Source organism: Salarias fasciatus, chromosome 12 (assembly GCF_902148845.1).
Source record: "Salarias fasciatus chromosome 12, fSalaFa1.1, whole genome shotgun sequence".
Classification (NCBI taxonomy): domain Eukaryota; kingdom Metazoa; phylum Chordata; class Actinopteri; order Blenniiformes; family Blenniidae; genus Salarias; species Salarias fasciatus.
Window position 1 is genome coordinate 18,945,608 of NC_043756.1, and position 25,510 is coordinate 18,971,117.

Sequence of the window (25,510 nt, forward strand, 5' to 3'; positions counted from 1 at the left end):
CTAAAATGAACATTGTTTAACGTCACTTCACTGAACTGGAGCGCACAAAGTTAGAAGCTGACCAATATGTGTGGGCTGCAACTGTGAGCTCCCAACAAAACAACAAAACCTGATCATAACCACAATGTTGCTATTTTACAATTCTACCAATTTGTATAGCAGATAATAAAAAAAAGAAAAAAACCACATCAGAGAGAGTTTATGCAACACTGGCAGAGTCCAGTTGTAAGCACACTCTTTGTGTTACGACTCAGAAGCCTCCACCGTGAAAACAGCTAAGACCTGTTGTGTTCCTCTCTTCTCAAAGTCTGTCCTTTGTAATTTGAATCCTTTGTAGCGATGGGCTGAGCATGCTCAGACTTAGCATGATATTAACACACACAGCCAGGCTGTGGGTGTCTGAAAGAGACAAGGTCAGGGCTTCTATTGAAAACATAGGAATGCATGCTTCCTGCCGTCTGTGGATGCGAGTAATTAACTTTAAACTACCACCGCTTTTCTTTTTGAATACAGCAGTGGTACTATAAAAGCCTCGGACAAGTTGGAGCACGTGCAGTGTAGAAAAATGAACTGCAGCACGTTGTTTGCTTCTTGGTGCGCAGAATGAGGGTGGCGATAACTCTGACGCTTTGAAACTTATGAATAAGATGAAACTTTCCAGCATCAACTTCTCCTCTGTGCATAAGCAGGGAACCAAAGCAGACAACACAGATAACTAATTAGCAATATCCTGCTGTAGCAGGCCAACTGCCCAAAGCTGCTTGTTTTTTTCTTTCTCACTAAAAAAAAACTGAACTCAATCTGCTGTTCAGTCAACTAGACGAGGATGTGAAAGGCACCACATCTTTAAGCTTCTTGCAGTGGATCTTTGTTAATGTGCAACAAGCTGCTGATTTCATGCATTTGTTTTATGATAAACTATGCTGTACCTGCATGAGGCCATTTAGCTTTTAGCTAGAGGTTAATGTGGGTGTGTTCAACCCTGGTGCTGAATGGCCACTGTCATGCTGGTTTATATGTCTCCTTGCTTGACGAAGTCTTCATCAAGCTTTTAAAGAAGACCAATAAGGAGCCCCCTGCAGTCAGAGCTCAAATGAGGAAGTGAGATCAAGTCAGATGTGTAAAAGATTATGTGAATATGTGATTAAGCTGATGGTATTTTGTCTTCTGGCATGTCTGACTCAGTAAGAGTTGTTTTTTTTTTTTTTGGAGGGGGGGGTTGGGCAGAAGGCGCACTGAAACAGGTCACATGTGAATGCACACTCAGATGGGGACACAGGCAGTGTGGTTGATTAAGAAATTTTCTTACCGCACTTCCTCAGTCGAGGCCTCATTCACTGTCTATCTGGCTTATTGCTGTTTTCATTCACATCGATTACTTCAGCGTCTGTCCTACATATCAGTCAGCGCAGTTTAGAAATGATTCAGTTGTCTGAGTTCGTCTGCTCTCCGTCTCCCCGTTTACAGCTCAACATGGTGCTAAGATCTTCTACTTCATATATGCACTTGAGGTGTTGTTCACTGAAACAGTCATGAAAGTTTTATAAATTTTGAATGTTTATTATCTTTTAGCTGAGTTCGGTTGCAGTTATCTGATAATTTAGCTGTTCATCATTGTTGAGTGTAAATGATTTTGTGCACACCTGTGTAATGCACTTTGTCAGTACCGATAAAGCACATATTCATTTATTCATTGGTCAATATTTGGTGCGTCTCAGTATTTTTAAACTAGCTCTATATTTAATCCACCAGGCCTTACACACTTCTTATTATGTTGATCCACTTATGGATATTGACCTAATCCACGGTCCTTTTCTTTCCCTGTGTCCTGCAGCAGTGATTCTCACCCAGCCTGGTTACTGCAATGAATGGTAACACTATTCATCCAGCCAACATTACAACGGCAGGAGGGGGCCCTGGTGTGGCGGCGCCACCAAGAGGATGGAGGGAGTTCTGCGAGCTACATGCCATTGCCACAGCCCGGCAACTGGCTGGACACTACCGGAGCTTCGCCAGAGAGCGTCCGCAACATGACGTCCTCCCACCAGAGACCTTCTCCAAGCAATTCACAGACCTCTTCCAGCAGCACTTCTGCCGCGAGGTCAACAAAGATGCCACTCCACACAGCCAGAACACATGCTCGACGCCCTCCAGTAGCGCCTCGTCCACGTCTCCGGTGGCTCCCGCTCTTCAGTCACAGGCTGTGATTGGCCGATTACGGATCACGTCGTTGTCCGGCGTGCAGGACTATCGGGAGGCGTGCCGATCAAGCGGGGGGGCGGCTCCGTCGACAGTGTCGGCCAAAGTCGAGCCGGTGGTGGTGAGCCGGGAGCAGGAGCAGCCGCTGAGATGTGCCGTGGGAAACCCCTTTTCGGGGTCTCACTGTATAGGTGGCGGGCCACTCCTGACTCGTAGCCGCAGCAACGAGGAGGTCTCCGGCACGGCTCGCCGTTTGGTACCTGAACGGTATTCCTCCGACTCCTTGGCCCAAAACTCTGCCCACGCTGACGTCACGCATTTCTCCGTCAGTCAAATCCAGGAAACCGTAAAGCGGATTTTAAAGAAGCGGCCCACTCCAAGCCCCTGCTCGTCACAGGACCTGTCTCCAAGCAACCACACCAGCAACAATACGCCTCCACGCAACAGCGACCGATTGGGTATGGTTTCCTCCACCAATGAGGAAGGGTCGTTCTCCTCCTCGTCCTCCCACTCTTCGTCATGTCCGAACTTTGAAGCCACAGCGCACGCCGCCTCACACTGGCCTGTGTCAGGAGTAGTGTCTCACCTCCTGGGGCGTTTCCGGTTGTTACGCAGCAGGAGCATGAGGTACAGGAGGCCAGAGGTGAGCGGCTGCTGTAAAGAGGGCCAACTGAGGTACTTGCTGGTGGACGACACTATTTCAGACTCTCAGCCTCGCTGGCAACGCTGCCGCCTGCTGGTCAGGAGGATCAGAGACACTCAAGGAAGAAGAGGAAGTGGAGGCGGCGAGAGGTACCAGCTGGAGCTCTACGATCCTCCAAAGGTAGAGACACACGCTCATATTTACGTTTTGAATTCATCACATATCTTGAGTGGCTTCACTCCTTACAGTTCAATATCGGCTTTTTTAATGGCTACTTGCTGGAACTAATTTGAAATATTTACAACTCGGTTGCGATTAGAGCTGCAAACCAAAGTCCGTAAGCTCTGTGTGCAACTGGAAAAAAGCTTCACAAAGAAGAAATGGGTTACATTCACACCTAACAAACATAATGTACCACAAGCTGTAGGTTTAAAACGGTTAATAAATACTTATCATATCCATATTGTAGATCAGTAGAGTATATGTTTTTTTGGAATGTTCAAGTTTCTTAGTCTCTGTTTAAAACAAAAGGTGGAGAATTTGATAAAAGACAGTGTAAAATGTGCATTAATGACCCCAGACTGTGGTGACAATGTATGGACTGTGAGGCAACTAGTGGAAAAATTATTGCCTCAAGCCTACAAAAAAATGAAATGAACAAATATTTGGATTAAAGAAAGGTTTAGATCTCAGCATCCGGTCCCATTTATGCTCTTGCTCTCATGAATAGAATATAAGAAGTCTTCAAAATAGAGATTTTATGTCTCATGTTTACTTCATTTATAGTTCAAATAGATTCATCAAGCCTTAAAGGTGCTGGAAAACAGACTTTTTCTCTGAAAGCAGATTAGCTGCTGTTGGCAGGTCTTTGTGCTCAGCTCTGCAAAAGAGTCTTGAATCCTTGATTCTTCGTGCAATGAGATGAACAACAGTAGAGAAAACCAGAACCCAGAGACTCGCACAGTGTGAGAATATGCACTACTCACAAAAAGTTAGGGATGTTTGGCTTTTGGGTAAAATTTATGGAAAACGTGAAAAGCTCATGCTACCGTGAGATATCACGAAAGAAGAAGATTTAAGTAGAAGCATGGGAGATGAAGTAATTTGCTCATCTCCCAAAAATGTGTTGAAACAAAAGCCACAGTGGAGCGTGTACCACAACAAAAATGGTCAATGCCTCAGTAACTTCTCATGTGCCCTCGAGCATCAATTACAGCTTGACAACGACGTCTCCCGCTGTTCACAAGTCGACTTATTGTCTGCTGAGGCACGGCGCCCCGCTGTTGATGAAGGGCGACCCTCGGGTCATTGAGGCTCTGGGTTACAGTTTACGAGCCTCTGCACGGCCAATCAGCTGATCCCAGAGCTTTTCTGTGTGACTCGGGTCTGAAGGGACTACCCTGATGTAAATGGTCTCCAGTGGTCTGACGTTACTCGGGTGCTTCTCACAGTCCTTAAATGTGCCTGGAGTTGAGTAGCGTCCATCATCTGGTTCCACGGGGCGCTGTTCACAATGAAGCAGCAATCGATGCCAAAGGTCGACCACTTCTGTCTTTATGTGACTCTTCTAATCTCTCTGTATCTCTTCATCGTGCTGATAACACACTCTGAGCTCAGTGGACGCATCTGTCTGAGAACATCCCGTTTGAAGCCTCCAATTAAACCAGGAAGTTTACAGGTCGATTCCTGGATCAAGTACGCGTTGTGAATTTTGCCGTTGTTTATTCTTAGAAAACTGCAAGTTGTACAGAAAGTTCTGATACATTGAAGGATGTTTGCATTTAAGGTTTAGTCACATTAAGTTCACTGGCGAGGTTTTAGTGCACTTTAGGTTCCTCCTGAAATTTCACCCAAAAGCCAAATATCCATAACTTTTTGAGGAGTGTGTAAAGTATAAACCTGAAAAGGTTGTTTTCTCTCGGGATAAGTTGTCTTAAGGTGAGGGCTTGTTTGACTTTCAGCTTTTCAGCAGGATAAAATACCAGGCAGGTTCAGCTGCATGTTCTTGTTCACAGAAGTCGTGCTGAGCTAATCCAAAGCCAAAATTCTACACACTTTGAGTTTAACTTTTTATTGACGATAATTCTAACCACACGAAGCAGATGTTCAACAGCGCCGCACTCACATCTGTTGGTGTTTCTCTGGCACTGATGTTCCTGGTACAGAAAGCTCTGGCTTTTTTTTTTTTCTTCTTCTTTTTTTACTGTTTCTCAGAAGTCTGCAACTTCTAACAGCTGGCAGGTTCCTCATCTCATGTTTCATATCTGTGAAATTTTAGTGTGCAGATCTGTTTGTGTCAATAAGATGGAAGCCTTTAGAGGATTTGCTCATGTTGGTCTGCCAAGCTGTGTCACATACACTAAATTAACACACACACACACACACACACACACACACGCCAGTGCACACATAGAAAGACACGAAGACATTTCCTGTTTCCAGCTGTTTCACTCAGGGGGTTCCCCCCCCCCTTTCTTTTTGAGATGATCTTTTTTTCTCTTTGCCTGTGTTTGTTTTGGCTTTTCACTGCTTCAGAGGAGCTCTTTTTTGGTGCACACTTCTGCCACATGACAACGTTATGATGACATTTGATTGTTTTAAAAGTGGTTCTCATCACATGGTTGCCTCCAATGACTGACTTGGTTTTCGACTGCTGCTACAGAGAGCGCTGTAATGCTGGGCAGGTTTGCAAAGACTTGATATTACCAGTGAAGTCGTTGCATCGTCTAATGAAGAACAATCAGCAGCAACGTGTCTGCTTGTGCTCGCATGCCGTGCCACACCGTCGCTATTAAAACGCCTTCATATGGTTCACACTGACAGCCTCTTTAAGCAGGGAACATGGTTATCACTTTAACCCAGATAAAAAAAAGCCTTAAGAAAGTCGATCATTAACAAAGGCAATTAATTTTCATTTCCTGACTGATTATACTGTCACGCATTTTCCTTTGACATTCTTTCCAAGTTTATGAGGTTTGCTGAGTTATTTTGCAGAATCTACTCTTCAGCGAGATGAAATGCCTCCCATGCTGTTTCCTGTTTGTGGCGTTCTCTTCAGCCAGTCACAACTTGTATTACTCTCCAACTGACGCGTCTGTTTCAGCTATCAGACAGTATCAAATTGTATGAGTTTAAATTTGTTTGACGTCTCATTAGCGACGAGAGATTCTCTCTCGATTGCCTTCCTCTGACTCTGTTTGCTGACAGCCCCTCACAGCACAGCAGGATGTGTTTTCTTTTTTCTTTTATGAAGTGCGTGCTTGGCTCCCCACATAAGACCTCATGGCATCAAACCCTGCAATACTTCCAGATGGGGCCAGCTGTGAGGCTGCGTGTGCTCGCACACCCAGTCCCTCTAAGATCCCGGTGCCAGTAATTAGGGCAGGCAGGTTGAATGCTGTTCTGGCTGCCACCACCTATAAGGTCACTGTGAGCAGAGTTCACTCGCCACGGCATGTGTGGCAGTGTGTACTGAGGCGCAAAAAGATGTCAACACAAAAAAAAAACCTCTGCGTGCATGTTTGCGCGTCTGCAGTGTTTTATATTTAGCAGCCCTCGACTCCTCGGCCAACTGCAGGTCGAACCGTGGGTGTGAGGTAATTCAGTTGATGATAGAGCCAGGCGCATGCACGCATGCGTGCAGCATGCCCGTTTGTCAAGAGCGGGACGGCCTTGGCAGGACCTGACTGGCTGTTTGAAACTCTGCTTTGGCTTGCCAATCGCATCGATGCTCTGTGTGTTTGTGTGTGTGTGTGTGTGTGTGTGTGTGTATGTGTGTGTGTGCACGTCGTGTACGTGCGTGCATGCATGCGTGTGTGTGTGTTTAATCTTGGCAGCTCAGAGAGTGAAGGCCCCGAGAATGGCCTTAAAAGGAAGGAGAGCTGTGGGCTAGCATGCTCACATTTTAACATGCACAAGTGAAGAAGGCACATGAGTTCACAAACTACGAGACGTTGTTTAAGCAAACCAACCTGTAACTTAATGGTGTTAACTTTGTTGTATGCTGTGTTAGAAAAGCCTCTTTTTCATTAATATGAAGGAGTGGTTTGTCATATTTGTGGACTTTTTCTCACTCTTTGTTTGTGTGTGTGTGCATGTGAGAGAGAAACAGAAGTAATATCAGTGAGCTCATTTAGCACAAAAGAGCAAGCTGCATGCAAACTGATAATGTGTTCGCGTGAGAAAGTAGCTGTAAAGGCGCAGCTGCAAGTTCCGCTGTAATGTTCTGAAAATGGAATAAACCTGCAAGATAATCTGCTGTCAGATTTTGTGCAGCACTTTTCATTGTCATTTGCTGGGTTTTTTTTCTTAAAGAAACATTACAAAACCCTAAAAGTTGACAGGAATGTCTCAGCTCAAATCAGAATGTGTGTTTTATCCTGTAACTTCAGGTGAAACAATATCAGTTTCACTTCGACATCACCTAAAAAACCAGTAAAATTTTAAAAAATGATACGTGCTGCACAATCAGGTGCTTTTTTTTGTGGTGACAGGTACCAGCATGTAGATAATCAGAGAAGTTTTAATTTCAGGAAGTTACATGTAAATTCGATGGGTAAAAAACTATTTTCTTCATGCTTATTTTTGATTGACGAACACAGTACATTAACGCGTTGATTCATTGAATCCCATTCGGGAAAAAGTCTGATCTGGGTTCTGGGTTTAGCAGCGCTGACCTGAAAGATGTAGGAAACAACAACCGCGTCTTTGCAGAAGTGAAAATACAAATGGGGGGAAAAAAACGATTATCAGCAAATCCAAATTTTGTAGCTGTTTGAATGTATTTTTCCATACATTCAGTCGTGTTCTGAATAACTGCATTTTTATCCAGAACCCCATTCTAGAAAGAGGTCTCTTGAATAGTTTGTGTTTAGGTTGAATTGTTTGCTATTAAAAAAAAAAGAAAGAAAACAAGTATTATAGCAATACAAACAGAAAATTGCATGTAATTAAAATTTTCAGATAGAAGTCGAAACAAAAAAAATCTGTTGACAATAAACTTGTTTGTATATTCAACTTTTACTGATCGTGATATCTTTGGGATTTGTGTCTGTTTGTTGCTTTGGCAGCAGGAATGATTAAACGCCACAGCGGAGTCAATGCAGCTCTTGTTTTGTTGCAGAAGTGAATCTCGTCCAGTCAGCTGAAAAGAGCAGAAGTCCTCCGTGTTGTCTGAGACTCGGCCGCTGCATTCTTCATGATGTTTCCGTGGATACGCTTATTACCGAGGAAAATACTCACACTTTTTTCCCCCAGTTTAGAATTGAAGGGTGTACTTTTTTTCTTTTCATTTTAGAAAATGCTGTTTTTTTGTTTATACTTGCATATTATTTTGTGTATTTTTACACTGGATGTCTCCAATAGATCTTTTTTTTTTAAGACCTTCAGACTCCAGTGTTTGTTTTTGTAATCTATCAGTATCATTTTTCCTCTTGCCAATTTTTAGGGGTGTTTTCTTTCTGACTAAAAGCTGTTATGATAACATAATAGTGGTCTTAACTGTAGTTCTTTGGTTTCAATATTCACAACAGTCTAAGCATATATATTTATGAAGGTTTCGAAAGTGATTCTAAAGCTTCAAACACAGAGAGGAGATAGTTGAGTCCATTTTTGTGCATGTGCTCTTCATATTATATTTTTAGCGTGCAGTTTCTCTCGTGTTGAGGAATCGTCTCTTTAACCTTTCTCATCTCTCATTTCTTTTCATCTGAAATTGCCGTCTCTCCAGCTGTGAGGCCTACTTTTCCTTTCATCTGACGTTCAGTAGTCAAGGTTGCAGACTAGGTGAGGGTCCTGCCAGGAAAATCCTGGTATTCTGTCTTGGAGAGCGAGTTCCCACAGACGGCTTCACTCTGATGGCAGATATGTTTCCTCAGACCTCCTGTCGACTCCGTCCTAATCATACCCCTCTCATCTCAGTTCAACTCAGCTCTGTCTGTGTGTTTGCTCCAGCTTCTCTGACCTTAATCCCTTCCACATGGTTTCATTTCATACTTGTGTGTCCATGTGCCCGCGCTGTGTACCATGTTGCTGTTAGAGTTTGTCCTTTTTTTGTCTGTACATATCAATGTGTTCCCTTTGCATTCTCGTGCACAATTCAGTGTATCAGAGTTGAGTGAGACCTTATTTTAAGAACTAGCAAAGAGAAAACTGTCAGATCTTTATAGCTTCAACACATTTGGACTTGTATGGATTCAATTATTCATTTATTCCATATTTATATGTCTGTGCAATGTTTTTCTTAAAGTGCGTGTTCACTGACAGTTGGAGAGGAGTTTGCAACACCAGTGGAAAATACTGCTCCAACTACCAGGCCCTGGTGTCCATCTGTTCTGCGTTACTTGTTGTACTTTGGTCTCTCATATGGCAGCACGCAGCGTTAATTTGGCTCTGGTTGCATACCACAACTGAAGCCCTGAACACATGGGTCCCAGTCAGCTGAACGAGAGCGAGCGAGAGAGAGAGAACACAACTGCAGGAGAGACGTGAGAGAGAGAGACAGACTGACAGTTCGATACGCAAGCTCAAAAAAGGAGGCCTGCAGAGATCAAAGTGTCTGTAGGTGTGGGAAAAGGTTGCCTTAAAGTCTGGAGGTTTATTGCAAAACATGAGAAAAAAATGCGAAGGTTTGCTTTGGTTACAAAAATATGAAGGTTTCACAGGCTCAGTTTATTCACATCAACTGTAACTCACGTTTTGCTGCATGCAGTTTTTTTTAAATATCTGAGTGATCACTTCACCAGTACGGAGATGAATCTCATTTGTTCTGCTTAAAGGGTTTAATAATACTTCAAAAGCTCATCTCCAGAGAGTCTCTCCAGAAATGGGCGAGTTCTCTGGGATAAGATGTACAATTCAGTTTTTACCGCTTCATTGATAGGTCTTAATTTATGCTTCCAATCTGCATAATGGAAGATTCTAGGCACCTTTTATCATAATATTATTACATTATTTGAGCCTCCTGTGTTTTATTACTTCCCCGAGGCTCTAAGTAGCAGACCAGCCATAAAATATTCACATTTTAGGAACTAAGTCTCATTTCGATACTCAACAACCCTTTGCTGAAAATATTGTCTCGGTCAATTAACAAAGAATCAGTCAGCAGCTCATTTCATGATACAGATCATTGTGTCCTTAAAGAAAACCTCATCCTCATCGACAGCAAAGCGAAGATCCTCAGATTGATATTCTTGGCTTGAATGAATTCGGTGCATGAGAATGCCGTTTCCAGCCTTTGATGCCAACGAACTGAGAGTGGAAGGAATTCCTAAAAACAAGTAGAACCAGCATCTCTTCTCTGTGGCTCGCTGCGTTGTTTTGCTCTGTGATGTGTGCGTTCTGTAGGTGCCTGAGCAGGCCAGGCGATGGAGCGTGTGAGGCTGCGTGTGATGTTGCTGATGTTTCATATCCAGCCCCGCCTCGGCTGACTTCGTCTCTCAAAGCACAGATTGTCTCTTCAGCAGCAGTTTCACTTTGCATCACAGCAGTCTTCATATCTCACCCACAAAGTCATATCTTTTCCTCTTTCCAGGGATCGAATTTCATGAAACCTAGAAATTGTGACCTGCAGTGACTCATTGAGTCGTTTCGTGTGAATGGGCGAGCCTTAATTAGTCTCGAGTGTGTCTTCACCAGAGTCACACTACCGTCAGATTACTCAGACTATAGGGCGGTTCCCTCCCCTCCTCTCCAGCTTGCCTTCTTAATTATTATTTTGATAAAAAGGCCCATTTGGGATGAGTGTCAGGCTCCTGCGTTCAGTGAAAGCTGCCATATAAGATGGATGGATTGATAAGTGTTTTAGCGAAGTGAAAATTAAATCACGTTTTTCCTGTATTCAGAGTGTCAGGCTCGTATTCTCTGTATTATGTGTTGTCTGGGTTTAAACATCAAAGAGGTTCAGAACTGTGAAGTCGGACAAATTACTCAACTAAGGAAGATTACAGAAAGCGCTGTTTGATCTGGAAGGTGCGTGTTGATTTACTGATTATTTATTCTGCATGACTGGATTTCGCAACCTTCATCATTTGGTCTCAGATCGTCGCTCCAGACTGTGTACTTTGAATGTAAGTTAGATAATATTAGCAGATTTTTTCTCTCTCTTTTTATTGAGATGTTTGCTGAACCATTACACCTCTCAGTTATTGTTAGCACTGTTTCAGAGAGAAGAGAAATCGACTTCATGAATTCAACCTTTAACCTTCATAAAGTTATGATTCACTGCAGGATAGATGGTTTAAAATAGATGAAGATATTTATGCTCTAAAAACTGACAACGGGGCGCAACTCCAACTTACTAGCACTGCAATAAAAACCTCTGGGTGTTGAAATCAGAGGCCTCGAAGCTTCGGCGGGGTGTCTGCCTGCTGCAGTTCTTACATGACACTTCCAGGAGACCCTGTGAAGCATTTTGTGAAATCTGCTTCTCGAGGTCTCTTTAGAATTCCATCGGGCCGAAAATGCAGCAAAGGCTGTTAAGGTGAGGCGTTGAGTTACAGCAGAGTTCACCAATGCTGAAAACAGTCATGGGAAAGTGCAGTGAGGTTCTTGTACTGAAGCAAGAATGGAATTCTTGCCATAAGTGGGCACAAACGGAGTGTTTTCTCTGAAGATGTGGATCAGTGGAGATGACCTGAGTTAGTAAGTCTCAGTAATCAGAAACCTGGATCATGCCACGATGTTCATCGGTCTGAAAAAAGCACAGCTAAGCTTTTTAAACTGTCCACCACCTACAGACTTTGACAATATTCATATTTTTTTAATTGATATTAAACATTATTTAATATTTTATATCATAATTAAATCGTCACACACCACGCTTGTATGAAAGTGGGCTGAAGGGATTAAGACTGTGTAGAGAGCCAGTGTTGAGTCAAATTCAACCGTAATGACTCCTCTCAGCCATATGGCAAGTCAGAGAGATCCTGCAAAGTTACAGTCCACACATTTCCAAAGAACTTGGTGTAAATAAAAAAAAAAGGCTTCAAAGCACTGAGACCTTTCAGATCTTGTGGACTACATACAGTCCATCACTGCAGCATTTTTGTTTTTCCCGTTTCCACTAATGTGGTTACGGGCAGATGAAACGAAGCCATTACTGACCTTTTCTCTCTGATCTTACTCGTGTCTCGTGATGAAATGGTTGGTGTAACATGACTCAAGTACAGATCTGTGATTGAAAAGATCGTGTTTTGAGGTGAATCCGCATGTTTATTGACCAGATCCGTCTCAGTCAGCGTGTTGACATGAAGCAGCTTGCCCACACAGTTCTCAGGAGCTGCCCTGCTCTGGGTATGCAGTTGACTGATCAACATATCAGTGTCTATATTTTCAACTAAATTCTGTTAACCTCTATTGAGTAAAGAAAAAAATATGTAATGCATCCTTTTATGCCCTAAATGCTGTAGCATTGTGTGTTTCTAAATTATCCACTGAAGCTGCTAGAAGACTTGAAGGAGCCCTACTGTAGCTTCAAGCTATATAAAGTCTCAACGTTCAGGAACTTTGGTGTCTGGAGTCTCGTCCTGCCCTTTCATGTGTCGGGGTTTACAAAGACGGCTCATGTGAAAATGATTAAACTGTTTAGCGTGGCACTTGTAGACAATCCGGGTCTCGCTCCATGGAGGAGGGTGGTGAGGACCACGTCACTGGAGACCTTCAGTTTGGTGCTTCGACTACCAAGGATTTGGAAATTCTGTTCTTGCATTCAGAGTCGATATTTGCCTTTTGATACAGACTACTTCCTAAATGTATGAAGTTTTCTGCAGCTTGCAGTTCTTTCCTTTTCACACAGACGTTGGGTTCTTTGCATTTCCTGGAGGTGTCCAGGAAATAGTGTTTCCTCGCTGCAACATAACTTCAGTGTGAAAGTAGATAATTTATGGAGCTTCGTTTCTTGATTCACGCATGCTTGAGGGTTTTGTGTGAACTTGGTAACATTACCTTTTCTTCTTTTTTTTTTTTTCTCTTTACTTACAAAAGTGGATGACAGTCATGAGGGTACAGCTCCACTAAGCCTTTCCCCTCCTGAAACTTGAGAGGAGGCTCCAGCTGGCTGCCGAGCCTCAGCGAGGAGGAGCAGCGCCGAGATTGTTTTTATCGTGGCACAGTAGACTGCCTCTTTTGTCTGGCAGGAACAGTAATTGCTTTGTGGAGTGACACATGCTGGTGGTCCTCCTTCCTCGGCCCCCCCTCCAAGCTTCTGTGATGTGCCCGTCCTCCACCTTGTCAGCGGGCTTTGTCTGGTTACTCAGTTTTTTAGGAACAAAAATCTCATTGAGACGCTCAGCAGTGGAAGATTTGCAGTTGGATTAAATCTGGGTTACTTATTATGCAGACGATATATTTACTGTCTTTATTGATATGTGACAATCCAGATATGATTTTGGTCGCTCTGCCAAGTCCTCCCATGATCAGGGAGTGTCTTTATTTTAAGAGAAGTTCAGATTTATATGCAGACACATGCAGGTCAGTTTATTCTGCAGGCAGGAGTATGGAAGCTTTGAGAGGAGCCCCGAGTGAAACAGCTGCTACCTGAATCATGTTTTGTAGGTTCAGGCATCTGATTTATAGACAATTCTACTACACATTTCCTTCAGGGTCTAATGTGGACATGGCAGCAGCATGCAGAGAGGAAAGCACATCCTACCTAAAAATGATAATTCAAGTGCTAAAATCTACAACTAGACAGGCCTGAGATGATAAACTACACCAAAAAATGTTGATTTGAGCCAAAATATGTTCTGGAACCACAAAGTAAACAGTACTTAAAATCCGAGAAAGTGTAACGCCGAGAAGACACATTTGAATGCAGCATGTACTCTTTCACGTTATTACTCATTTTTGTTTGGATGGAGCCTGAACGAGACTGTAAACTTATACCTCATGAAGAGTGGAACATCTCACCACGCACTTGTGCTCGCTTCTATGCGTTTCGCTTGACAAAAATCTAGAGAAACATCTAAAGGAAGTTGAGTGGTTAGAGTCATGTGGTCAAGATGTTTGTCTGATCTCCTGCTCTGGTTTTTCTAGTTCTGCGACTTCTTCTGCAGAAAAGTTGATCGTGCTGCGATTGTGTGCGCCTTCAGTAAAAAGCCGGAGCATGTGCAAGCTGTCACGAGCACTGATATTTAATTGTTAACGCATCTAAAATGTGTGCATTTCCGTCTTGCTACACTCACTTTACTGTTGCATATCCTTCTATTCATGTGTGTGCAGCTTACAACCACAGTGCCATTGCACATGACCTTGCTGACTCGTGGGTGGAAAGCCCCGAAGCTGTGCTGCACCCTCACTCAACATTTTTTTTTTCTTGGCCTTTGCTCTTCTTATTCATCAGTGCCCCCACAGACCTTCACTCACACACCTACATGCACACCTGCAAACACCATAGAGTCACCCAGCCCTCTTCTGTCTCCGTCTGAGTAGGCACAGTTACACCGAACCCGTTTAATGCGACGAATGCTCAAGGTGCAGTGCAGCCAGATAAGCATGGTCCAACAAGGCAAAGCTGCATCTTTGTTTGGGTTTTTCTGTTCCGCAGTGTGAACACGGCGGACCCTTTCGAAAGGGCAAACTTCCCCCATTCACAAAGTTGACGGTCACGTATCACATGTTCTGTGATTTCTCTTTTTCCATGCATGCAGTACTTCCGTCGTCCTGAGAACAGTCAGATTACGAATAAATAACCTTGCAGACTGAAACTGATCACTGGTATTGGTGCATAACAGTGTAACATGAGCAACTTGAAGTTAAGCTGTTCCTCAAAATGTCCATTTGGTCATGACATTAACTGAAACCAGTTCACCCAAACTTTTATAGCCTTTATGGGGGTGAGTTAGATGGAGTGCGTGCACACTTTGCAGGTTTATCTGAATTTGAACCAAATCAAATGGTAGTTTTTTTTTTTTGCTTGTTTTTTTTTTTTTGTGCAGTTCATGAATGGTGTAATTTGAACCCTTTTGCACCAAAAACGAGCCCAAATCAGCAGCTCTGTGTCTGCCTCCAACTCTGATGAAGATGTTTCAAGTGTCTCGTTGCTGAAAATCTGAGTTGATGTGTGTGTGCTGGAGGAGTGTTTATCATTGATTTAACATCATACCTTTTCCACAAAAGTTTTCATTTGTGCGCCAATAAAAGACCAACATGAAATGAAATTCAGTTAGCCTCACACAAATCTTTGCTTGCTGAAAATAACTGGATAAACCCCGCTGAAATGATAAATTTCAGGTCTGGCGTCAGTTAACATCCCGCGGGCCTGAGATTTGAAAAAATAAATACATTTAAAATAAAGAGCTCGTGTTAACTCAAAATGATTCATCGGGATCATCTCTTTTCTTTTCATTTCCTGCCGTTGCCACATAAACATGCCCACAACCTCAGATGACGTGAAAATAAAAACATTCTGTTTTGACAATTAATCTATTGGGCCGTCCCGTGGTAGTTGGAAGCCTTCACTTACTTATGAAACGGTGCTATTCATGTTTCTCCATGTACAAAACATCTCGAGGCGGCAGACAAATTTCCTGCCCCCCCAATATTGAGACGGAAGGGACACACACAAACACACACACAACACAGGAACATTAGGGCTTGTCAGTATAATATAAGGCAAAAATAATATTATTGCAACATCAGCATGTGCAATATTGTGAAATACTGAACCTTGACAACATTGTTTTATTCATGCTCTGCAAATTCAGAATGACAGAATTGTAAATTTAAAATGAAATGTGTGGTTAACTAATTAAAAACTACATTTTGAAAGACAGTGTGGCAAAAAGGCACAAGGACATTAACAACATCTACTTGTGTGTTTCCTTTTATTGCAAATCATTTTATCATCACAATACTCAACAGCTGCAACCAGCATTGCTAGTTCAGATGTCATATTTTAATCCAAAAGACTGCAAACAAATTTACTCAATTTCAGCATGATTTGCAAAAAAAAAAAGAATCTGGCAGTGTTGAAGTTTAGTGATGGACTGAGTAGTGTGGTTAAAGTGAAATACCCGGATAATTCCAACAGTCGTAAGCAGGACATAATGTGACGGAGTCAGTAAGTTGAACAGTGTGATCAGAACATTGCATGTTTTTTTAACCAGACAGATAACACATTTGGCATAACCTTGAACTGTGAGCCAGTGTGTCAGTAGTTTGAGTCCCTTTCTGGTCATGAGATTCTCAGGGTTGCATTCTTGAGCAAGAGAGTTTACCACACTTCCTCTTCAAGGAAGCAAGCAGTGTCACTTCTGTGATGCATGAATACATGATAACATCCTGAACGGCACCTGGCGTCTTATCAGGCCTCATGACATTAGTATTGATGTATCGATCAGCTCAAGCCCTCTCCGTGCATCCGGGTTTTTGTTAGTTTGTTTTGGAGGGGGCTTTTTGGTTGATCAATTTTTTTATTTATTTATTGTTTTTGGGACATGCTAGGTTAATTCATTAAACTTTAAATATGAATTATACAGAAAGCTGTGAAAGAAGTGTTAGATGGGTGAAAGCCTGTGTGAATCTGCTGCTGTAACCATTATTCACGAACTTTCAGCACATTTTTTTTTTCCGCATGTCATCAAGCCAGATTTTATCAATACAGGGCCAAAAACAGGTTTTATTCATAATCAGTGCCTCAAGAAAATCTTCTCTCTCTTTTTTTTCTAAGTAGAATGTTTCATTCTGTCACCAATAGAAACAGTTTGCTGATCTCACCTCGTTGCTGTAGCCCGTGCAGGCGATAGTTGAGTGTGGCTCATGTCGGTAAAACTTGGGTTTGGTGCATATGTATTACTCTGGGAACAGCAGAAAAAGAAAAAAGAAAGAAAAGAAAAGAGACACTTCCAGCCAGAGCAAAGGTGAAAGCAGGAAGAGTGCGTGGGTTGGACTGAAGCAGAGATGCTTTACATATGTCTACATGTGCACAGTTACTGGACACACAACACACCCTTAACTGACCATAGCACACACACACACACCCATAACTGACACATGACAAGAGTGCATGTGAACACGTGTGAAATCCCTCAAAGGCAGACAGTCAGAAGAGTTTCACATCCTCTCTGGACTGAAATTTCATGCTGAATTAAGCTGAGAAATCAACTTTGTGTCCATAATTTTTGGCGCCGGACTAATAAAAATGTACTTTTCTGTGCATTTCAAGTATGTTTGGCAGCTTCATAGCTGTTCGTGTCAGAATTCTCTTTTGTGACTCTCTCTCCTCCTGACTGAATACGGCTCTTCTGGTCATGGATGCAGCAGAAAAATGCAATCTAGACTGGTACATCCTCAATGCATTGATAATAATTAAAGATTAACGGTCGTAAATATTTGCGACATTTCTTGACATTCATTGTTTGTGCTTGTGCATGTATGTGTGTGTGTGTGCGTGTCTGTGATGGCCCGGTGACCTGTTCAGGGTGTTCCCTGCCTTCACACACAGTCAGCTGCACTCTGCTCCAGCCCCGAGTGACCCTGAACTGGATAAAGCAGAGTATCCTCCAGTGGGAGTCTGTGCAGAGATGTTGTGACAACATTATGGCCAGTATCTCTGGCTGATAGATATGTGTGGAGAGACTCGGGATTCAGAAACTATTTCGACTGTTGCTCAGAGTTCAGAAGACATGCCATTGAAATGAGGTCGCGCGTCAAATAGAAAACACACTCGTTCAAAGCAATTTTTGCTGAAAAACATATTTTAAACGACAAATGTTGAGAGGTTTTAGTGGGGAAAACAGCATTTTTCCCCCCTTCTTTTTCAAATACAGTAAACATCAGACATCCTGTTATGCAACTGTGTATAATGTTAATTATTTTTGCAGTCTGTCTGTAATTTCCCATGGTGTTGACAACTATAGCGAGAAATGGTGACTGTTTTTTTTCCCAGTTAAAAAGCTGAAGAGTGTAGCTGATCTACAGTCTGATAGAAAGCATAGACTAAGAATATAACAGAATATTAAGACAATAAGGCAAAATGCCATTTTCGTTCCTGTCAGATACAAAAATCATTATGCTGCGGGCTTTATCAACATCCTGCTAATTATTTATAAAGCTACAAAATTGGTCCTAAAAGAAATGAAATCTGCAAAAACTACACAGCATGCAACAGCTGTCTCATAAAACTCAACTACACTGGCAACACCACAATCATCAACTCCACATCCAAAAAACCTTAATGAAGTTGAGAAACCAGCGAATGTGTGACCTCCTGCTGCCAGACTTCCTCTGCTGACGACTGAGATTACTAAATCCTTCACTAACAACACAAACCAACATGAGGATACATGTGGAGATGAATGGACTTGGAGGGAGAGTTGTGTTGTTATTCTTCACTGAAACGAATGATGGCTGCGTTACAAAATACATGTCAAAGAAGTATCGCTTTCGTGGACCTTGTATGATTTTGTGCTACGGGACGCCGTGTGATTTAGACTTCATTCACATTAACTATTGCTCAAACTCTTGAGATGTGTGACTGAATGTGATTATCAGTTGTTGTGACCCACTTCGGAGCAGCTGTGTTCAGTCTCATCGACTTTCATGCAGCTAAATGTTATATTTTGGTCATCAGCAGAGAGAAACCGTTTTTCTTTTTTTTTTTTTTCTTTTTTTAAAGCACGTAGGTGTCACCTTTTTTTTTTTCTGCTCTTTCGGGCTTCCTAATTGGTCCTCTCTCGTGTGCAAAACCACAGCAAATTCATTTACAAGGAAGTGCTCTCAGTTCTGTGAATCTCAAGGCTGCTGCTGTCTTTTTACTTCTTCATATTTGGCTCATATATCAGTATTTCTGAGAAGCTTGCAAGGAGGGCAGCGCAATGAAGTGACACATTTATTCATCGCCGAGGGCTTCATCTCTGACGACTTCTGACAAGTTTCCAAGAACGCTGTCATCTCTATCAGTGTTGGTAACCCCACAACTCGTGCTGAGTGTGTGTGCGTGTGTGTGTTTGCGTGCGTGTTTCCCACATCCTCCATGATGCCACAGATCGAGTTGATTGTGGAGATGATCAGTTTTCGCGATCTCCAGTTTAAGTACTCGACGATACATGAACTAATCTGCACAAAGGTCACCGGAAGGGTCTTAAGAGTTTTCTTTGGCTGCGCGGCAGGGTTAATATTTTTCAAGAATAATTAAAACGTCCACACTAAATCGTTCCTCCTGTTAAATATTGATTTAAACATTAAAAAAAAAAAGAGAGAGCAAGATAAATTTTAAAAGCATGCGCACGCTGCAGTAGTTGTTTTTAGCTACATTTGTAATGCGGTATTGTGTGATTACAGCTGCTTTTCACTGATCTATTTCTCAGTGGGACTTTAAACGGCCTGTTATCGTGTTTGAGATCTGCTTCCTGAATCAGACTCTCTCCTGAACTGGTCTGAAGCCTTTGCACAGAGCGAGTAAAGCAGGAGTGAGCAGGGATCGCAGGGTGTTTTTTGGGTGTGTTTGTGTCTATTGAGGGACGACCCGAGGAGTGTTTATCAGCGCGACACAAGCAACAGGTGCTGGCACAGTGTGGCAGCAGCAGGGTGGAAGTGCAACAGCAATGCCAGCTGCAGCAGATCACCACTAACTGCAGCTGGAGATGTTTTTTAAACGCATTTTAGAAAGAAAAAAGAACAGGGGCGCACGTTTTTCTCTACAGTGTGTACAGTAGTGATAATCCAGATGTTCAACTTGATCTGATGGAAAAAACAGTCTTCAAAACATGAGCATGGTACACCGATTAGTGCAAAGATTAAAATTCTCCTTTTTGTTGTTTAACCTGAAGACTGATCTATTACAAATATGTAGGTTGGGTTTGAAATAAACTAAAAAACTGGAGTAAATTGTGTATTAGCTGAAGGTGGTGTGCTGCACTGTTTGCAGAGAAGGGTGAGGGTTAGAAAGCAATCTACCAGCAGTAAGAGCTCCATAGAAAAAAAAAAAAAAAAAGATATGTACTCATAAAACCTGTTATCCATTACCATCTAGCTTCCCCTGTTTTAATTAAAAAAGGACGTTTTCTTATTTGACTAGTTTCATAAGCCTAATGCTCTGTTTTCCAAAGCTGTATTTTAATCGTCTACATATGGACGATTCACTGTATACAAGCCTCCTGTGGAAGTAAGTTTATGAGCGCTTCGCTGCTGGTTTTCTGGAAATGCGTTCTAATCTCGAGCTGATTAGACGGCCTTGGCTGCGCGAGCACCACTTGTGAGGATTGTTTTATTGTGGATCCCTTTTATGATGAGCATTACCGGCCTTATCAAACAAAAGAACTGCATCGGTGAATCCGACCTGAAAACAGGGGAAGTACAGACAGATGTGTTGGTTACTGTGTTTGAGGTCACGGCCTTCCCTGCCTGCAAAAGCCCTGGTGGGCGGTGCTGCAACTCTTTAGTGTGTGTGAGTGAGTGTGTGTGTGTGTTTGTGTGTGTCACAAATAACTGTGCATATACACTTTCCAAAAGCCTCTCTGGAGACGGGTTCGGTGACCCCGCAGAGGCTCGGGTCAGTCCAACATACACACACATGTGTGCACCCCGGACAGCGGTCGGCTACAGTGACCCTCGGAGGGATAGAGGAATGTCGAGTGTCAGTCAGTTACCGTGGCGACGGCCTTGAGAAAAGGACCCTGGGAAGATGGTTTTGGACTCCAAACATCCTGTGTGTCGCCCGTGCGTGTGTGCGCGCGTGTGTGTGTGTGTGTGTGTGTGTTTGTGTGTGAGACTGTGGGTGAGAGGCTGCTCAGTTGCATCTCTTGCTGTTTGTGCGCTTCTATCATCAAGTGTTTATGCCCGCTGCCATGTGCGTAAACCTGTGTGAAGAAGCTGCAAATATCCCCATTTCTTTCCCCAGTGTTTTCATTTTCACTGACTTCTTTTCCTTTTCTTATCCGAAGCTTGTCATTTCAATCATATTGTGAACTTTAATGCTTCATGTAGTCTTATTTTTGTGCTTATCGTAATAACTTTGTTTTACTGTTATCGTTTACAACCCTCATGTTATTGCCTATTTATCATTATGACACTGTTGCTACACTTCAATTTCCCCTTTGTATGATAGATGCAGTCTATCTTAATTAGACTATTGTTTTCGTTTTGTTTTTGAACCTTGTGATTTGTTAAAATGCCAAAAAAGAAAAAAAAAAGTCAGCAGTCATTTTTTGGGCAGCATTTTTGTCCTTGAGGTTCTTTTCAGCTGCACACATGGACATTCCAGTATCTGTCTTTTCACTTCAGTCACAGTCTTTAGAGGTGCATCTAACAGTTTGTTCCTTTTCTTAACCTTTGGATCGTGCTTCCTTGAACAGTCTCCCATTTCTAGTAAAAATCATTAGAAAGCAATAGAGAGGATTGACAAACCAGCCGTGTCATCATTACTGTGTATCTGCTTCTCATATTAGTAATATCTGTGTCTGAGGGTGAGACATCATAGTGAAAGTTGACTCAGAGTGAAAACTGAGACAATCACAGACCCAGTAGCAAATCACAAACTGTTGATAACAATTTAGTTACTTACCGTAGTTTTAATTGAGGCTTTAACATTGACAGTGATATACAGCGGAAAGCTAAATTAATGCCATGATTAAAATCCCCAGAACTTTCAGTGTCTTGTTTAGATTGAGATTTCAACCTTGTAAAAGTATCATAACTTCACCGATAAAGACAGATGCTCCCACTGATGTAATGAGTCATGCGCCGTAACTTTGATCATTGTAAAGGCCACGAAAAGTTCATCCTCACTACCAGAGGGAAGAATTCTGCCGGAGCACATCCACCACAGGAGACATGGGAATCGGAGTGCTCAGAGAAAACCAACACACACACACACACACACACACACACACACACACACAGTAAACTCGACACAAAAAAGGCCCGCAGCTTCAGCCCGGTCTTAAACCCTGAACTCTGTCATTGTGAGGGGAGACTGACGACCACTACAGCATCGTGCAACCCTGCAAAAATAGGTTTACGGACCACAAAGAATGAGGCCGGGGGCTGAATGTCTGCTGTATATCATGAAATTTCTGATTGTTCCCCGACAGGACGACAGCGCCATGAGTTCACCGCCACACATACAAGCATGTCGTCCCAGCTGCAGGTCAAAATCGGTTTAATGTAAACAGGCCAGCAGTGTCTCTAAATCTGAACAGAACGTTACATATTTCGATGTGAGGTAAAAGTCTGAGTGAAGAGAAACTTTCCAACCAGCAGTCAGATCGCTGTAATGGTGAGAGCTGGGTTTTTCCTCCCGGGCGCGGCGTTGTGCTCCTGCCAGTCATTAGCTGAGCTGATGAGACTCGATTCTTCTTCTGCTTGGCGGCGTATCCATTAAAGCGGGTCTCCACCCGCATACTCAACTTCGATGCATCAATTTTTGAAAGATGCGAACATTTTGATATCACCTCAGCGCATTTTCTCCTCGAAGGAGACTTTAAATGTTAAAAAGCTGTCTGAATAAATGTTTCCTGATACGCCTAAGCCGGGAGACATGCGGCCGCTGTGCGTGGAGACGTACGGTCACTTCTTCCACTGATTCAGTGTCGAAGAGCCGCCTGTAGATTTGAAGTCTGCTGGCAAACAATGCAACGAGCTGTTGAGACAAAGAGTGGTAATTTAAGACATGAATGAAAAGCCTCCCCCAGGGCCTGGGGGTATATTTAAAGACTCTCATGGTTACGTATGTCTGGATGCGTCTGCTCTCCGGTGCTCATAGAAGACGTAGACGTCGGGCTTCAGCCTTTGTTTGGTGTGTCTGTCTGCTCAAAGACCAGGTTGTGTTGTTAACCCTTCAAACAGCTGCACGATTCGGGCAGGTTTAATCATGTCTGAGTTGGATCGGAACGATTTAAAGAGTCACTGTGTTGCTTTTTTTTTAACCATCAGATACAATTAAATGGAAGTGAGCACTTTAGGAAGAAGAAAAAAAAGCCCTCTGACAACCAGGCCAGACTTTATTTCACATGCATTTTTAGTTATTTTGCAACTTTTTGCTTCATCTCCTCAAATGTTGTTCCTGTTGTTACGGCCATTATACATGTTTTTATCACTTTACTCCTCTGATTGCCTTGCAGTCATTTGTGGCCTCTTTGCACCTTTTTAGAATTAGTCGTCTGCATTTGAGTAATAAAATGGCAATGTTCGCTCACACTGATGAGCCTTCACTTGCTGGGCTCATTGATTTATTTCCAAACATCATACTAACAAACACACAGAAGGCACACCTGTTGTTCACTCACATGGTTCATTAAAGCTTTGACAGTCTTCTCTCTTCTCTCATTGCTGTCTTTTTTTTTTTTTTTGTGATTTATATGAAAATGAAAAAGGATCAGCCCTCCCCCCCCCTCCTGTCCCTCCTCTGGGACGATTACAGACTGGAGTGTGTGCAGTAATAGGAAATGTGCTGTGAGCTTGAACTCGCTCCCCTGGTGAAGTTGATTCACAGAAACACAGCCTGTTATGTTGTTGCTCAACCAGTCAGACATCTGCTGCATGTGTTTTTCTTCTTCTTCTTCTTCTTTTTCTCTGCACAGGCGCACACACACGGTTCCTCAAAGATGCTCCCCATCAGAAAGCCATTCACATTCTCGCAATAAATTCTTCTGAATGAGTCACTCGGTTCAGCTCCAGCATGCACATGCATAAACACACTAACGCGGAGGGTGAGATTAGCAGTTCTTATTAGCCGTCACATATCCGGTGTAGTCATGATGGCGCTTTAACTCACATGTGCATGTGGAGCGGCAGCTGCCATTAATCTGCCCATTGGTTTCTGGCGTTCTTGTAGGGCCTCTAAATAGTTACCAAGCACACACGTTGTGTTTTCAAGCTTTTCTGGGACGTTAAGTTGTTGCAGGGTTGTTCTCAGCTCAATCGCTGCTGCTCATTTTCCTAATCCTTGACCTAAAGATCACCACCGGGTGAACTAAGGATGTCTTCAGATCACAGTATCCGATACAAAGTGACGGCTTTGTGTTTGTCATGATCTCGACTGGAGTCTGGTTTGAGTTTGATTTGTATTTCTTGTGAAGTTTGCACATTTTCCCTGCGCGAGTGCATCTTTTCTCCGGGTGCTCTTATCAGAAACATGTGCTTGAGATCTGTTGTTTTCTTCGAATGCGCAGCATCGTACAGCTTTGCATCCATGTTGATTCAGCCACCTTTAAATTAGGCTCTCAACTTTGCAGGTCACTAACATGTTTACTGACATTTCAAACTATTATAAAAGAATCATGCAAAAATGTGACACTTGTTGCAGATTTCAGCTGGACAGTTTTTCTAATACTGAAAAAAACATAACATCAAAAAGTGATGCTATTAAGACAAAGAGTTGACATAATTATGTAAAAAGATAATTATCATCATGAACTCGTTTTTGATAGAAATGCATTGCCGTAAAAGGGTTTATTTAAAATCAAAGGGAGCATCCGGAGAAGCTCAGCTCGTCGTTTCGGTTGAATGAAATGCTGATGTGTTTGTGTCACACTATATCTGCATCCTGTAAAAGTGTAAAGATTAATTCTGATATGAAAAACTGCTTTCGGATAACCAAACGATAAGTTTCGGATATTGACCTCGGCCCATCATCAAGATTTGGCTTCTTTGCATCATACTTCGTGTAAATGGTTCGACGTCTTTCGCATGTGTTTGTTTGTAATCTTCAGATGTGTCGACATCTGAAAGTCAATCTTCATGCAGCCGAGATATTTTTTTCAGAAAACCTGAAAGTTGCTACCTGAATTTGAAGAAACACAAATGAATTTCTCTGAACATCCTGGACTGAAAATTCAGCTGTGGCAGCACTTTGGTGCGAGTTGACTTTTCGTCAGTTCCTCATTCACTGAGTCAGGTCTCACGAAATGAGTCACATCCCCCTCTTCTATGCGTCATTGTGTTTTATTGATAATATTAAAGGCTGCGGTTGAAATGCGGATTGTGAAGAGTTATGAGTAGGAGGCAAAATCTTTTTGTGTGTGTGTGTGTATGTGTGTATGTGTGTGTCTGCGGATTAACATAGACATTCCTCAGGCTCACACACTGTCACATAGACTCAAACTCATCCGGTGCACAAAGCCCTGGAATTCGTCCTCCCTGCTCTTTCTCCTGCTCTCCATCTCTCCTGCTCTCCCACCAACGCCGTCGCTTTCACCGTCTCGTCTGTTTCCTCTTGCTGCTCCGGCTCTCTCACGCCTCTCAGCCCCCCCCCCCCCCCCCCCCCCCCCCCACCCCCGGTTCTGCTCTCTGGCATGTGTCTGTCCCTCAGGGTTTGATCTTGTTAGCTTGGCTGTCACATTAATTGCCGGCCGATAAAATGTAGCAGCGGTACGAGACGGCACGCATTAGTCTGGGTCGTCATTAAATAATAGTGGCAATTGTTATCGGGCAAACGCGTCCTGCCTAAAAGGAACAGTGACAGTTTATAAAATTGCTTATTTGTGTTTGAATAATTGAACACAATCTAGATTTTGTACAGCGAGCTTTTGAATACTTGCTGAACTTTGGCCCATTTTCCTCAAGGATCACAGCATCTATGGCTAAATGATCTCAAATTGTCCAGACTGTGATAGCCTGTGATGAGCCAGTCATATTTTTAGAAGTTGAGACCTTAGAATTGTGATCTGTGTGTGTTTGTTTGGTTTTTTTCATGTCCAGCCCAGAGCTTTTACAGATAGATAGTTGATCTTT

The 25,510-nt window shown here is 42.7% G+C and overlaps 1 protein-coding gene across 5 annotated transcripts in view; it reads left to right on the forward strand.

Annotated features, from left to right (window-relative positions):
• sh2b3 (SH2B adaptor protein 3) overlaps window positions 1-25,510 on the forward strand; it is a 49,605-nt gene that overhangs the window by 13,533 nt on the left and 10,562 nt on the right. For 3 of the 5 annotated variants that reach the window (XM_030105237.1, XM_030105235.1, XM_030105238.1), the window contains exon 2: window positions 1,835-3,022. In XM_030105237.1, the coding sequence (XP_029961097.1) occupies window positions 1,865-3,022 (1,158 nt within the window). In that variant the 5' untranslated portion in view covers window positions 1,835-1,864. The remainder of the gene's footprint in view (window positions 1-1,834; window positions 3,023-25,510) is intronic. The other 2 variants (XM_030105239.1, XM_030105236.1) reach the window with 1 other exon arrangement.